The following is a 16,297-nucleotide window of genomic DNA, read 5'->3' as shown; positions in this document are numbered from 1 at the left end:
GAGCTGGTCATCCCTGAGTGCTTGTCCTTGAGTGTTCTTCCCCTACTGTCCTGCCTTTAGGTCTCAAATGGGTCCCATCTGTGTACTCATCATCCATCTGTTCATCCATTTATCCATTTACCTATCCACCTTCCATCCATCTGCTATCCACCATCCATCCATCATCTGGCCATTCATCTATCATCCATCCTTCTATCATCTGTCCATCAGTCCATTCATAATCCATCCAGTCATCCATACAGCTACCATCCATCCATTCACCATCAACCAGCCATCCATTCACCATCCACCCATCCACCATCCATCCATTTACTATTCATCTATCCATCCCGCTGTTCCTCCATTCATCCATCCATCTGCCCATTCACCATCCATACATCATTTATACATCCTCCATTCGTCTATTCGTTATCCATTCACACACCCACCATCCATCCACCCACCCACTGATCCATCTGCTATCCGTCCATTTACTATCCATCTATCCATCCACTATCCATTCACCCATCCTTCCATTCATCTACCATCCACCCATCCATCCATCTATTCACCTGTCTACCATCCATCTACCCTTCCCCCATCCACTCATGTATTCATCACTCACTCATCCACTATTCAGCTATCTTTCCATTCATCCACCATCTATCCACCATCCATCATACATTCACAATCCACCTGCTATCCATTCATTCACCATAGAATATACTCTCTAAGCTCCTACCCTTTAGCAAGTCCTGAACCTCATGATGGGCCAGATGCAGTCTGCCTTCAGGGGATCCCCAATCTGTTGGAGGAGTTGGACATGGAGATAGTGTGTCCTTCATTCTAGGTGCCACCTCCCACTCCCAAGTCTTTAAAAGGAGACAGATGCAGTCAATTCTGTCACCTGTGGGTTTGGGGAAGGTTCCAGATGCCAGTGCCCTCAAGTTGAATGGTGAAGACAGGAAGTTTCCCAGGTGTCCTGAGCAGGGGCAGGATAGCAGGGGCCTGGTATGTTCATCAGAGTGGGCAACTGTATGGAGCAGCATGGAGCTGGGCTGTGCTTTGGCCCCTCTCTAGGTGAGGTATTCTCAGCCTGGGTGAGCTGACTCACATACAGACATCTGGCTGTGACCTTGTGGTGAGGGCCCTGGCACAGGTGTGTAAATGGGTGCCCATCTCAGACCTAGGTAGGTTTTAGGTGGTATGGTGGAAGAACTTGGGAACTTGCTGGAGACAAGAATGAAGAGTTGGTGGGGCAAGATGAGGAGGTGGTCAGATGTGCACTTGGGGAAGACAGTCAAGGGAAGACCAGGAGCTGGTGGTGGGGTGTCAGTGGTACACATGAGGAAGAGCATGGAGAGGCTTCCAGCAGAGGGCCTGCTTGGGTGGGCACAGGGGCTGATTTGCCTGGTGTTGTCCTAATGGGTGACTAGTATCTCTGTAAGTTCTCCCCACCCACACTTCCTCACCCCATGGGATGGAAGTGTATTGTCTGGGCTTTGCCAACTGCAGTTTCTCTCTCTTTGTGAGGAGGCTCACAGGATGGTCTCGGGAAGTTACTCAGGGGCAAGCAACGATGGAGGGCGGCATCTCCGTTGCCCGATTCCAGGCAGCAGGTGGTGGAATAAGCCTTTGGTTCTGTCTTCCTCCCTTGCCTGTGTGGTGTGGGGTTCAACTGTGTGGGCAGCAGTAGCCTGGGCAAGTTCTATCTGCCATGACCACACTGAGTTTCCATCTGAGAGGTGGATGGGAGGGAGGAGGAGAGTGTGGAAGGCACAGGGCAGGCAGTGACCACAAACATGTCTGGGCAGCTCCTTGAGTTTGGGCCCTGCTGTGTGACCAGGCAGGGAGCAGTTGCCACTCCACATAAGGGCCCTGGAATTCTGGGCTGAAGGGGCCTTGGAGGACATCTGGACAAAATGCCCTCTTGGGATGGGAGAAGCATCTGCTTCCACACCCCCAGGGACAGGGAACTCACTTTCTGAGGCCAACTCCCATCTGCTCACAGTAGGAGGCCCTGTGGCTTCTCCTATCCAACCCACATTGGGTCAGATAAGGCACCAAATGCCAGAAAGAACCCCAGCCATGGGGCTTGGAGCTTGTCCATTCTGCCTTCTGAGAAGGGCATGTGTGCCTGTCATCAGCCTCCTGTGGGTGAAACCAGGCATGTTCTGAAGGGGTGTGTGGGGGTGCGGGTCTATGAGCTGAGGCTGAGCCACTCTCCACGGGCTCACTGTGGGTGGCCTCTGTGTCTCCCTTTGTGATCAGGGTAGGCCAGCTTGCCTGGGTGGATTTCTATTCCCTAACCCTAGGTCACCCTCCTGGTCTGGGTGATGCCTGCTCTGGCAGACCCCAAGGTGGCCCCAGTACCGGTTACTAGCCCCAAGGCTATTCTAGCAAGTCCCACTTTTGGTGGGGGTGAGGGGACAGGGTCTCCTGTTGCCCAGGCTGGAATGCAGTGATGTGAACATAGCTTAGTGTAGCCTCAACCCCCCTGGGCCCAAGCGATCCTCCCACCTCAACTTGGTGAGTAGCTGGGATTACAGGCACATGCCTCCATGGGGTCTCACTATGTTTCCCAGGCTAGTCTTGAACTCCTGGGCTCAAACAGTCCTCCCACCTTGACCTCCCAAAGTGCTGGGATTACAGACATGAGCCACTGTGCCTGGCCAAGTCCTACTTCTGACACCAATTCTACAGAACAACACACTTACTGTTTTTCTCCTATTATACTCTCATAGCACAGAACACTCTGTGACCAGATGTGTGGGGGCCATACACCAAGCGATTCTCTAGCAGACAGCAACTGGCTGTCTACAATTCAATTCTGATACTTTCTACTTGGAGTGAGAGTCAGATTTCATAGATTAAGGGCTCAGTCCCACAAGACTGCCCCACTGCAGATGCCAGTGGGAAGTCCCACGCCACCCACACTTCTGGCTGAACAGCTATGAAATGGGGTTCCCACTTCTCCTCCTTGAGTTTGATTAACTTGCTAAGACAGCTCCTAGAATTCATAGAAACACTTGTATTGAGCAGCTATTATAAAGGATACAGCTCAGGAATAGCCATGTGGAAAAGATTTAAAGGCAAAGGATGGGGGTGGGGTTGGGCATAGACCTTCCATGCCTTTTCTGGGTGTGCCATGCTCCTAGCACCTCCATATCTTCATCAACCTGGGAACTCATCAAATCTCATTCAAGAGCTTTTATAGAGCATAATCTCTGTTCCCCTCTCCCCTTCCTAGAGGTGGGAGGGTAGGAAAGTTCCAACCCTCTAAACACTTGGCCTTTCTAGAGGTCCATTCTGATGTTGTCCAGGACCCCTACCTGAGCCACATCATTAGCATAAACTCAGGTGTAGTCAAAGGAGTACATTATGAACACTCAGGAACTTCTGAGGGCTTTAGGAGCAGAGACACAATCTATTCTTGTGCCACACCCCCACACCAGTGAACCCTAAAGTGGCCCAGTCCTGTGGATTCCAGGGTGTCCCAGCCTCGCCCTCCTTCTTACCCTCTTGTGCAGAGGCAGCGCCATGCCTGGTACGTGGCTTGCAGAATGTGGATGTCTTCGCAGGGGAGGTGGCCACGTTCTCCTGTGAGGTGTCTCACGCGGGTGGGCCGGAGGCCCGCTGGTGGCTGGATGGGACCCTGCTACAGGATGGCCCCCAGAGTGCCATCACTGTGCGAGACGGGATCTTTCACTCCCTCACGCTCTCAGGCCTGGGGGTGGCCGACTCCGGCACTGTCACCTTCCGCGCAGGGCCCCTGGTCTCCACGGCCAAGTTGTTGATGAAAGGTATTGGCCGATGGCAACCCCTGCCATGCTGGCACTTTTGTATGCTTCCTGCGGGCTCCTGGGATTAGGGATTGGCCCCCAGGGCCACAGAGTAGGCACCACTCTATGCATGCTGTCTGCCTACAGTGGCACAGGTGGGCATGGAGGGTGGATGAGAAGTCTGGGCTTAGGGAGTGGTGTAGCTGGACACCAACCCATGCCCTACTGGCTATCACCTTGCTGGCCGCACGTGCCCAGCCATGAAACCCAGTCCCTTGTGTAGCCAAAAGCAGCCCCTGCTGAGTCTACCCCTGCTGTCACCTGCTTCCTCCGCTGTGGGCTTAGGCTAGGTTTATGCCCTTCTGGGAAAGAGCTGGCCATATGGGAGTCCCCTCCCAGTGACTTACATGGTGGCTTTGCCCCCTGTGCACCCTCAAAGAAAATGTGGAAGGTTCACCTGAGTCCCGGGGCACACAGCCATTTGTGGAGCAGGATTTGTACAGTGGAGATGGGACAGAGACCCCAAGAAAGATGGCAGAGTCCTTGCAGAAGGGACAAGCTGGGCTGGGGCTCTGGCTCCTGAGCCAGGGCCAGAGGGCATGGGGTGGGGGGACTTTGGAGGGTTTGTGTCCCTGTTGGGGCAGTGTGCCCAGGGCCAGAGGGAGGTAGAGGCAAAGGGGACCAGGAGGGGCTCCCCTGGAAAGATACCAAGCCCGACAGTGCTGTCTCCCATGGGTGGGGGTGAGGTGTGTCTGCGGTGGATAGCCCTGGGCTGTCGTGGTGGGCCCCCTTCCCTGGTCACTGCTCTGCCATTTCCTGCCACAGCTCTGCGCTTGCTGCCGCTGAAGCCTTTAATGCTGACAGCAGAGGGTGGGGATGGCTGCGGTGGCTCAGCTCCAGGGGCTGATGTATGTCCGGCATGTTGGCTGACAGATCCCGTGGTGGAGGTGGTCAGTGCCATGCAGGATTTGGCCGTGGAGGAGGGTGGCTCGGCCGAGCTCCTCTGCCAGTACTCACGGCCCGTGCAGGCCACATGGAAGATGGACGAGCGGGAGGTGCGCACGGATGGGCACCGTGTCATCATAGAGCAGGACTGGAACGTGGCCAGGCTGACCTTCAGGCCGGCCTTGCCCTGTGACAGTGGCATCTATTCTTGTGAGGCTGCGGGCACCCGCGTAGTGGCCCTGCTGCAAGTGCAAGGTGAGGCCGCCTGGTGGGCAGCCCCAGGCCCGGGGCAGCTTTGGCACAGCTTTGGCTGTGCAGTGATAGTGGAATGGCAGGCAGTGTCTGGTGGCTCTGGGACACAGGTGGCTCGGACAGGTGGAAACAGGCCACATAGGTGGCAAGCTCGCTACACCAGGAGCTGAGCTGTGGGTAGGCGGGGCATGCACAGCTGCTGAACTTGTGGCTTCCATGAAGAATGTGTGGCCAAATTCGAGACTCCTACACGTGAACCCACAAGAGAATTAGAAAGGGAGGGGAGAGCGGAGGAGGGCAGTGGATTAGGGAGGAGGTCTCTGGTTGTTGTGAGTCTGAGCATGGCATCCTAGGGGCCAGGCAGCAGGTCTAGTAGCTCTGTTTGGGGGTGCAGAGAAAGGGGGCTGTTTCCAGACACTGAAGCTGCAGTGGGGCCATGGCAGGTAAAGCATGGCTCTGAGCCTCATGGCTGTGTTTAAGCCCAGTTGTGCCGTTGGCGAGTTTCTAGTCTCGTGAACACCTGTGAGGTTTCTCACCTGTGAGGTCAGGAACCTAGTGCCAAAGTGGGCAGGGCATGGTGTGGCGGGGGGGCCTGGGTGACTACAGAGGCAGGCACGGTGGCTCCACCCTGGACACTGAGTGCCCCCCTCCACATAGCTTCTGGGGAGGGGGCATTTTGTTTGACTTTTCGTAGTTTTCAGGACACTCCCAAGGGACGTGGGGATCCTGGAAGCGCAGGCATAGTCTGAGCCTCCCTCTCCCCGCAGCCAAGAACACAGTGGTGCGGGGGCTGGAGAACGTGGAGGCGCTGGAGGGCGGCGAGGCGCTGTTCGAGTGCCAGCTGTCCCAGCCTGAGGTGGCTGCCCACACCTGGCTGCTGGACGACGAACCTGTGCGCACCTCGGAGAACGCCGAGGTGGTCTACTTTGAGAACGGCCTGCGCCACCTGCTGCTGCTCAAAAACTTGCGGCCGCAAGACAGCTGCCGGGTGACCTTCCTGGCTGGGGATATGGTGACGTCCGCGTTCCTCACGGTCCGAGGTGACTGCGCTGTGCCGGTGCGGGGCGGGGCCAGATCCCACTAGAGGCTGTGGGGGGCGGATGGCAGAGGGGGCGGGGCTGGGGGGCTGCAGCTGCAGAGGGGACGTCAGTCTCCAAGACCCTCCTGCAGGAGGCTGGGCCACCCGCGCTGCAGAGGCGCTGAGGCGCTGAGGCCCTGGTGCTGCTGGCAGGGCCGGGGAAGGGAGCGGCACAAAGGGCAGGGTTTGCCAGGGGCCGGCCCCTCCCACCTGAGGCTGGGAGCCACCCGCTCCGCAGTGGGTGGAAGCCCCGGGGCCCGAGGCTCAGGAGGGGTGCACGGTGTGTTCGCCGTGCGCCGAGACCAGAGGCTCTCCGGAGCCAGGAGGGGGACGTGTCTCTGGGACCCACAGGAGGCTGGGTTGAAGGCAGGCATGACTGGGGGCCAGATGAGAGGTGTCTCCCGCGGGAGGCTGGGCTGACTTTGAGAGAGGGGTTTGCTGGGGCCGCAGGTGGGGAGCTTCGGTCTCCCAGACCCCTCCCACCCACGCAGGTGGGAAGAAGCGAGGGTCTGAAGTCCAGGCCCTGCTCCGGCCCTTGCCCTCACACCCCTTCCTCGGGCACACCCGCAGGCTGGCGCCTGGAGATCCTGGAGCCGCTGAAAAATGCGGTGGTCCGGGCCGGTGCGCAGGCCCTCTTCACCTGCACGCTCAGCGAGGTGGTGCCCGTGGGAGAGGCGTCTTGGTACATCAATGGTGCCGCGGTGCAGCCGGATGATGCCGACTGGACTGTCACCGCCGATGGCAGTCACCACGCCCTACTGCTGCGCAGCGCCCAGCTCCTCCATGCCGGGGAGGTCACCTTCGCTTGCCGCGACGCCGTGGCTTCTGCGCGACTCACCGTGCTGGGTGGGTGGTGGGCGGGCTCCCTTCTCCCTCCCCTGCAGGTCGGGTCTGGGGCCCGCCTAGCTTCCAGAGCTTGTGGGTCTGTGGGTGACCATCCCGGGCTGGGTTCTGCAGCATCTGCCCACTGCAGAGCTTGGGGTTGACTGCCTGCAGATACGGGCCTGGCCATGGGAGTCTGGGAGGCTGCCCTTGGCCAGGCATAACGATGCATGAGTCTACCACCCTGTGGGTTCATAAGGCCAAAGTCCCCTCATTCTGCTCCACCTCCCCCTCAGCTCCCCCAACTCCTAATGCAGATCTGAGCCCAGCTCTGGGGAGACAGGAGGTGCAGAGACCACCAGGGGCTCTCCACACTGGGTGGGCTCTGGGCACATATAGTCTCCATGTGACACGCAAGTGCGCCACCACGGGGCCTGGGCAGCATCCCTCACTCCCTGAGACGGGCTGGGCCACTAGGTACAGCAGCACACTGCCTTCGGGTGCAGCCACACCACCTGCAACCAGTATCAGAGCCCAGTGGCTTCCAGAGGGGCTGTTAGTGCCGACAGGGAGCCACCCCCATGACTGGTTCCCCTTTTCCCCAGGCCTCCCTGACCCCCCAGAGGATGCTGAAGTGGTGGCTTGCAGCAGCCACACTGTGACACTGTCTTGGGCAGCTCCCATGAGTGATGGAGGCGGTGGTCTCTGTGGCTACCGCGTGGAGGTGAAGGAGGGGGCCATGGGCCAGTGGCGGCTGTGCCACGAGCTGGTGCCTGGACCTGAGTGTGTGGTGGATGGCCTGGCCCCCGGGGAGACCTACCGCTTCCGTGTGGCAGCTGTGGGCCCAGTGGGTGCTGGGGAACCGGTTCACCTGCCCCAGACTGTGCGGCTTGGTGAGTTGCTTCACTGGGGCCTGGGGAGTTCACAGCCCCCACAAGCTAGAAGAGGGAGGGTTCCCCAGGGGTGGGGCCTGCACCCTGGGTGCATCTTTGCTGATGGAGCCTGTCTTCTGTCCGTGAATGCTGTTCCCCAGCAACGCCACCGAAGCCTGTGCCTCCCCAGCCCTCTGCCCCTGAGAGCCGGCAGGTGGCAGCTGGTGAGGATGTCTGTCTGGAGCTTGAGGTGGCAGCTGAGGCTGGCGAGGTCATCTGGCACAAGGGAAAGGAGCGCATCCAGCCCAGTGGGCGGTTCGAGGTGGTCTCCCAGGGTCGGCAACAGATGCTGGTGATCAGGGGCTTCACGGCAGAAGACCAGGGCGAGTACCACTGTGGCCCAGCCCAGGGCTCCACCTGCCCCGCGGCTGCCACCTTCCAGGGTGCGTCGTCCCTGTCCTTCCAGGTTCCAGGGTGGGGAGCTTTGGTGTGGGGGTGCAGCTTGGCCTTCCTCTCACAGGTTCTCTTAGGGAAGGGCTGAGGGTCCTTTTGAGGCCCATCACATAGGAGAGACTGAGGCTGCGTAGGGAGATGTGGTAAACCCCATGTTGCAGAGTCTTGATGGCCTAGGCCAGCCTGCCTGTCCCTGAGCAGGTCCTGGGTGGTGCAGCCCTTGGTTCTCCTATTCTGGTCCCTTTAAGCTTCTGGGCCCCTGCACACAGACATCCCCTGTACTCTGAACCCCCTGAAAACCCCAGTGCTCTGAGCCCTCCCACACTCTGAGGCCTGTCCCCTGAACTCTGAGCCTGATCCTCCCTGCATGGCAGCCAGCACCCCCATGAGTCTAGGCACTCTATCCCAGAAGCAGGGCCAGAAGGGCTCAAATCAGCCCAATTTGCTTTTGCAGAGTCCTTTCCTGTTCCAGTCATCACATACCCTGTGCAGGGAGGTAGACTGTGGCCTCACTCAAAGTCGGGGAGCCAAGGCTCAGGGGCTCTGAGACTTGCAAAGATTGTGCCATTGGAAGTAGCTAGTGCCAGGTGGGGGTAGAGGCCTAGCAAGGCCACAGCCCAGCTACATACTGATAAGCAGCTGAGGTCTGGGCTGATGGCTCTGAACTAGCCCACTGACCAGTCTTTTGCCTTCCTCAGTGGCGCTGAGCCCAGCCTCTGTGGATGAGGCCCCTCCTCAGCCCAGCCTGCCCCTTGAGGCAGCCCAGGAGGGCGACCTGCACCAACTATGGGAGGCCCTGGCTCGGAAACGTCGCATGAGCCGTGAGCCCACGCTAGACTCCATTAGCGAGCTGCCTGAGGAGGATGGCCGCTCACAGCACCTGCCACAGGAGGCAGAGGAGGTGGCACCTGATCTCTCCGAAGGCTACTCCACGGCTGATGAGCTGGCACGCACTGGAGAGGCTGACCTCTCACACACCAGCTCTGATGATGAGTCCCGGGCAGGCACCCCTTCCCTGGTCACTTACCTCAAGAAGGCTGGGAGGCAAGGCACCTCACCACTGACCAGCAAGGTGAGCCCCCCCAACTTGCCCTGCAAGGAGAGGTCTGAGACCTTCACCATCCATCCATCCATCCATGCATCCATCCATCCATCCATCCAGCCATCCACTATTCATCCATTTGCCATTGATACACCCATCTATGCATCTACTCATCTATCCATCTTTTCTTCCATTCATCCACTCATCTGCCATTCATCCATCTATCCATACATCCATTCATCCATCTTTCCTTCCTTCCTTCCATGTATCTATCCATGCATCTTTCTATCCATGCATTCATCCATACACCATTCATCTATCTCTACATCCATGCATCCATCCACCATTCATCCACCCATCCATGCATCCATCCATCCACCATTCATCCATCCATGCATGCATTTTTCTATCCATCATTCATCCAACCATCCACCATTCATCTATCTATCCATCCATGCATCCATCTACCATTCATTCACCCATCCATGCATCAATCCATCCACCATTCTTCCATCCATCCACCATTCATCTATCCATCCATTCATGCACCCGTCCACCATTCATCCACCCATCCATGCATCCATCCATCCACCATTCATCCATCCATCCATGCATGCATCCATCCACCATTCATCCACTTATTCATGCATCCATTCATCCACCCATCTATGCATCCATCCACCATTCATCCATCTATGCATCCATCCATCCATGCATCCACCCATCCTTTCATTCATCCAACTGCCATCCATCTATTCAATCCAACTGCCATCCATCTATTCAGGCATCCATTTTTCTGTCCTTCCATCCTTCTACCTAATCCATCCATTCATACATCTGTCTTTCCTTACTTTCATCTGTTTATGCATCATCAATCTACCATCCATCCATCCATTCATCCATCCTTCCATCCATCCATACACGATCCATCCATCAATGCATGCATTTCTTCTCTTCTGTCTGTCCACCATCCATCCTTCAATCCATGCATCTGTCTATTCTTCCTTCTATCCATCCATCCATCCATCCATCCATGTATCCATTCCTCCTTTCATTCATTCATCCATTCATGCATTCATTCTTTCTTTCATCCACTCGTCTATGTGTCCATCTTTCTTTCCTTTCATCTATTCCTTCATCTGCCATCTATTCATCCATATGTTCATCTTTCTTTCCTTTGTTCCATCTATTCATCCACCATCTATCCATGCACACATTCTTCCTTCCATCTAGTCATGCATTCACCCATCTGCCATCTATATACTCATCCATCTATCATCTGTTCACCATCTCACCATCTGTCCATTCATCATCTTTCTATAATCCTTCCATCTGTCCATCTATGCATGTATCCATTCATCATCCATCTACCATCCTTCCATTTGTCCATCCATGTATACTACCATCCTTCCTTCTTTTCATCTATTCACCCATCCTCCTATCTGACATGCACCCATCTACCCACTATCCATTCATGTATCTACTCACCATCCTGTTATTCATCCATCCATCTACCATCTACCCACCATCCTTCCATTCCATTCCATTCATCCATCCATCTACTATCCATCTGCCACTCCTGCACCTGTTCACCTGTTCATTCATTTGTCTGTCAGCCTGTTTACCCACCTATACAACCATACAACTCCATCCATCTGCTGTTTATCATCCATCCACCTACTCTTTCACCCATCCATCCACCATTTGTCCATAATCTATTCCTGTACTTGTTCACCTGTTTGTCTGTTTGTCTGTCAGCCTGTTTACCCACTTATCTACCCATACCACCATCTGTATAACCATTCACTCATCCACCAGCTACCCACCCACCCATCCATCTATCCATCCATCCATACACCGGTTCTCCCATTCAACCATCCATTAATTGATGTATCTCTCCATCCACCCTGCATCCATCCATTCATATACACATCTGACCATTAAAACTTTTGCCTGAAGAGTTGGAACTGGTCTCTTCATGGTGTTCTTCACAACCCTGTTCATCGTGGTCTGAGTGATTGTGTAAAGTGATTTCCAGGAAGTGGGCTTGCATTTTGGAAGGTGCTGTCAGACATCTAGGTCAAATTGAAGCTAGTGTTGGTCCAATTGGTAGGAGGAAAAAGGGCATACTGGAGCAAGACCTGGAGCTGCCCCTGCCATGCGTTCCACACCAGTCGTGCCCAGTTCCTGGCCTCAGATTCCCTATCTCACCATGACGTCAGGCTCTGTGCCCACAGGTTGGGGCCCCAGCAGCCCCCTCTGTGAAGCCACAGCAGCAGCAGGAGCCGCTGGCTGCTGTGCGCCCACCGCTGGGAGACCTGAGCACCAAAGACCTGGGTGATCCCTCAATGGACAAGGCAGCTGTGAAGATCCAGGCTGCCTTTAAGGGCTACAAGGTCCGGAAGGAGATGAAGCAGCAGGAAGGGCCTATGTTCTCCCACACATTTGGGGACACCGAGGCACAGGTAGGGGATGCCCTGCGGCTGGAGTGTGTTGTGGCCAGCAAGGCAGATATGCGAGCCTGCTGGCTGAAGGATGGTGTGGAGCTGACCGACGGGCGGCACCATCACATCGACCAGCTTGGGGATGGCACCTGTTCTCTGCTGATCACTGGCCTGGGCCATGCTGATGCTGGCCACTACACCTGTCAGGTGAGCAACAAGTTTGGCCAGGTGGCCCACAGTGCCTGCGTGGTGGTCAGTGGGACAGAGAGTGAGGCCGAGAGCTCCTCTGGGGGTGAGCTGGACGATGCCTTCCGCCGGGCTGCCCGGCGGCTGCACCGGCTCTTCCGCACCAAAAGCCCGGCTGAGGTTTCAGACGAGGAGCTCTTCCTGAGTGCAGATGAGGGCCCTGCAGAGCCAGAGGAGCCTGCGGACTGGCAGACATACCACGAAGATGAGCATTTCATTTGCATCCGTTTTGAGGCACTCACTGAGGCCCGCCAGGCGGTAACTCGCTTCCAGGAGATGTTTGCCACACTGGGCATCGGGGTGCAGATCAACCTGGTGGAGGAGGGGCCTCGGAGGGTAGAGATGCGCATCAGCAAAGAGGCCCCTGCCCCTGTGGTGCCTCCAGAGCCATTGCCCAGCCTACTGACTTCTGATGCTGGTGAGTCTGCACACAGCCTCGGTCTGGGGTCACGAACCAGGGTGCAGAGGCAGGGAGAGGCAGGGGAGAAGGATCCAGAGTCTGCTGCAAGCTTAAGGGGTTACCCGTGCCCACCATTGGGTTCTTTGCAGGTGCAGCCCACTGAGGTGTGAAAAGCCCTGACTTTGAAGTTAAATAGAGCTGAATTTGAACTCCAACCCTGTCTCTTACTAACTATGTGCTTTGGGGGAAGCTGCTTAGCATCTCTGTGCCTCAGCTTTCACATCTGTGAAATGAGAATGGGAATGCAGTTCTACCTTGGTATACACAGAGGATGGATTTTAGAACCCTTATGTGTACCCAAATCCACACATACTCAAGTCCCCAGATCAGCCCTGCAGAACCTATATATATGAAAAGTCAGCGCTATACAGGGTTTTGCATCCCACAGATGCTGTATTTTTTAATCCAGTTTGGTTGAAAAATATCCACACATAAGTGGACCCATGCAGTTCAAATGCATGTTGTTCAAAGGTCATTTGTGTTCACTCTCTAGAATTTTTTAAAAAGGAGACTCTGAAACCTGTATAAAATGCTGCACTCCTCATGGTCCAGTCTGCTACTGTTTCCCATTCCAGCATCTAGGAGTAATTAAAAAGCCATTTCCTTATTTACTTGTATCTCTCTAGGAATGTTAAAGAGGGTAGGATGAATGACCCACAGTGTTATTTCTTGAAACTTCTCTCCAATTTTGAGCCTCTGCCTTGCTGCAAATCCCTCACCTGCTCCTCCTGGACTTACAGGCCACACAGTCTTTATCTTTGCTTTACCTCCCTTTTCCTCCCTGTTTCCAACCCTTTATCGCTTTTGCCTCAGAGCAGCTTGGGAACCAAGCTGGCAAACAGAATTCTTAGAGAACAAGGAAGAGAGAGAAGCTTAGCAGGCAAAGATACCATTGTTTTTAGCTGTCAGGGTCTATGAACACTCCCATATGAATGATTGCTCTGTACATCATATGTGTCAAACCATTCATCTGGTGGCAACTTGCATGTATGTGGCAGCCGGACATGATCATTGTTCCCTGGGGCTAAATCACCCATCTATCCCAGCCCCAGTGTTCCTGACCGAGTTGCAGAACCAAGAAGTGCAGGATGGGTATCCTGTGAGCTTTGACTGTGTGGTGAGAGGTCAGCCCATGCCTAGTGTGCGTTGGTTCAAGGATGGGAAGTTGTTGGAGGAGGATGACCACTACATGATTAATGAAGACCAACAGGGTGGCCATCAGCTCATCATCACAGCCGTGGTGCCAGCAGACATGGGTGTCTACCGCTGCCTGGCTGAGAACAGCGTGGGTGTCTCCTCCACCAAGGCTGAGCTCCGTGTGGACTGTGAGTACTGCGTCTGGTTTGGTGTCTCCAGGGTGGGTGGTATAGGGGCTCCTGAGTTGGTCTTGAGGATGATTCAGAGAGCATTCGTCTCAGGCCAGGCAGGATTTGGGGCCTCAGAGTCTTGTGGCTGATGGAAAGCTCTCTGGGAGCTAGGGCCAAGACAGGCCCCCAGTCTGGAGCCCCTTGGGGTAAGAGGTTGAGGGATCTCATCTCTGTGAGAGGCATCCTGGCTGGAACAGAGACCCAGGAAGGTTTGGAAGTGGACCTCATGGAGTAAGGTGAGGGGGTCAAGAAGGGTGAGTCCAGCCTACCCCAACCACTCCCTTGAGGTCCCTTTTGAAGGCTGTCAGATGGCTTGATCAGGAAGCCTCTCAGGAGAAGCTCAAGGGCATGGTGAATGGTTCATGGCACTGTGACTGGAGGGCAGTGGTATAATCATAGCTCACTGTAACCTCAAACTCCTGGCCTCAAGTGATCCTCCTGCCTCAACAAAGTTTTTAAATTTTAATAAAGTACAATTTACCTACTTGTTCTTTGGTTGCTTGTGCTTTAGTTGTCATTTCTAAGAAATTATTGCCTAATCCAAGGTTATAAAGAGTTAAACACCTATGCCTATAGTAACTCATATATTTAGGTCTTTGGTCCATTTTGAGGTTTTTTGTTTTGTTTTTTTGTTTTTTTGGTTTTTTTTGTATATGAAACGAAGTAAGGGCCCAAGTTTGTTCTTTTAATGTGGATACCCAGTTGTCTCAGCACCATTTGTTGAAAAGACTATTTCACCATTGAATTGTCTTGGAATTCTTGTCAAAATTTGATTTTCTCTAAATGTATGGGTTTATTTATGGACTCTAAATTCTGTTTCATTCATCTAAATGTCTTTCATTATGCCAGCACGACACTGTCCTGATTACAGTAGCTCTGTATTGGGTTTTGAAATTGGGAGGGTAAGTCCTCCAACTTCCTTCTTTTTCAAGATTGTTTTGCCTATTCTGGGTGCCTTGCATTTTCATATGAATTTTAGGATCAGCTTATCTCTTTCTTCACAAAAATTCTCTAGCTATTTTTTAAAGATTTTTTTTTAAAATAACTGGTTATGAGTAATTTGATTATGATGTTCTTTGGTGTACTTTTCTTCATGTTTGTTGAGGTTGGACTTTGTTGACCCTCTTAGAACTGTAGGTTTAGAGTTTTCATTAAGTTTGGAATTTCTGTGACCATTATTGCTTCAAATATTCTTTTCTTCAATTACGTGTATATTAAGACGTATTATTATTATTTCTTCAAATATTCTTTTCTTCATTTACCTGTATATTAAGTCACATGGAGTGTGTACAGTTCACTAATGCTCTTTTCACTTTAAAAAATTCCTGTATCTTTCATTTTGCATAGTTTTTATTCATGCCTTTATGTCCACTGTCTTTTCTTCTGTAATATCCATCCTATTAATCTCATTCATTTTATTATTTGTCTCTATAAGTTCTACTTGAGTTTTTTAAAATATATTCTACATCTCTACTTAACCTTTTGAATGCAGAGAATACAATTCTAATACCTGTTTTCATGTCTCCTCTACCAGTTCTAACATCTGCATCAGTTCTGGGTTGGTTTCAGTTGATTATTTTCTACTTTATGGGTCATCTTTTCCTGTCTCTTGGTATGTCTGGTGATCTTTGATTGAGTGCCTGACATTGTAAACTTTACCCTGTTAGGATATTTTTGTATTTCTGCCGATCTTCTTGAGCTTTGTTCTGGGATACAGTGAAGATACTTGGATGCGATTTTATTCTTTGGGGCCTAGCTTTTATGATTTCTTTGGTGGCTCCAGAGCAGTGCTCAGTCTAGGGCTAATTATTTCCCACTGCTGAGGCAAGAACTTTCCTGAGTACTCTACTCAATGCCCTTTGAGTTAGGAATTTTTCTAGTCTGACTGGTAGAACCAGGAGCTATTCCTGGTACTGTTTCCTCTAATCCTTTCAGGTGGGTCTTTCCTCACATGCAAATGCTAATCAGTATTCTGCTGAGTCCTTGAGGCAGGTCCTTTCTCTGTACTGCTTTCTTTTCTCCAGCACTTTGTCTGTGAACTCTAGCTGCCTTAGTCTCCCAGGACTCTGAGCTCCATCTTCTCATCTCAAGGAGTCTGCTGGGACCTACCTCAGTTTCCCTTCCCTGAGTCTACAAATTCAAGGCAGGAAACTGGCGCAATCATAGGGCTCATCTTTGTTTCCCGTGTTTAGGAAATCCCTGTCCTGGCCTGGTGCACTTTGGCTCATGACTGTAATCCCAGCATTTTTGGAGGCTTAGGCAGGAGGATCACTTGAGCCTAGAAGTTCACGACTAGCCTGGGCAACACAGTGAGACCCTGTCTCTACAAAAAAAATACAAAAAAATTAGCCAGGCATGGGGCTGTACATCTGTAGTCCCAGCTGCTTGGGAAGCTAAGGCAAGAGGATCGCTTGAGCTGGGAGGTTGAGGCTGCAGTGAGCTATGATTGCACCACTGCACTCCAGCCTGGGTGACAGAGTGAGGCTCTGTCTCAAAAAAAAAAAAAAAAAAAGAAAAGAAAAGTAGAGACATAGAATATATTTTATTTAATTTTT

The 16,297-nt window shown here is 53.1% G+C and overlaps 1 protein-coding gene across 40 annotated transcripts in view; it reads left to right on the top strand.

Moving 5' to 3' along the window:
• Positions 1-16,297, top strand: part of OBSCN (obscurin, cytoskeletal calmodulin and titin-interacting RhoGEF) — a 166,909-nt gene that overhangs the window by 101,769 nt on the left and 48,843 nt on the right. For 37 of the 40 annotated variants that reach the window (XR_007719250.1, XM_050757077.1, XM_050756959.1 and 34 more), the window contains 9 exons: positions 3,510-3,782; positions 4,695-4,961; positions 5,726-5,998; positions 6,607-6,882; positions 7,464-7,751; positions 7,892-8,173; positions 8,882-9,255; positions 11,463-12,333; positions 13,422-13,700. Coding sequence is in view for 39 of the 40 variants with exons in the window: in XM_050757077.1 (XP_050613034.1) it covers positions 3,510-3,782; positions 4,695-4,961; positions 5,726-5,998; positions 6,607-6,882; positions 7,464-7,751; positions 7,892-8,173; positions 8,882-9,255; positions 11,463-12,333; positions 13,422-13,700 (3,183 nt within the window). In the remaining variant the exon portion in view is untranslated. The remainder of the gene's footprint in view (positions 1-3,509; positions 3,783-4,694; positions 4,962-5,725; positions 5,999-6,606; positions 6,883-7,463; positions 7,752-7,891; positions 8,174-8,881; positions 9,256-11,462; positions 12,334-13,421; positions 13,701-16,297) is intronic. The other 3 variants (XM_050756932.1, XM_050756967.1, XM_050757109.1) reach the window with 1 other exon arrangement.

The sequence above is a fragment of the Macaca thibetana genome, chromosome 1 (assembly GCF_024542745.1).
Source record: "Macaca thibetana thibetana isolate TM-01 chromosome 1, ASM2454274v1, whole genome shotgun sequence".
Classification (NCBI taxonomy): domain Eukaryota; kingdom Metazoa; phylum Chordata; class Mammalia; order Primates; family Cercopithecidae; genus Macaca; species Macaca thibetana.
This window is presented reverse-complemented; position numbering and strand designations above follow the sequence as displayed.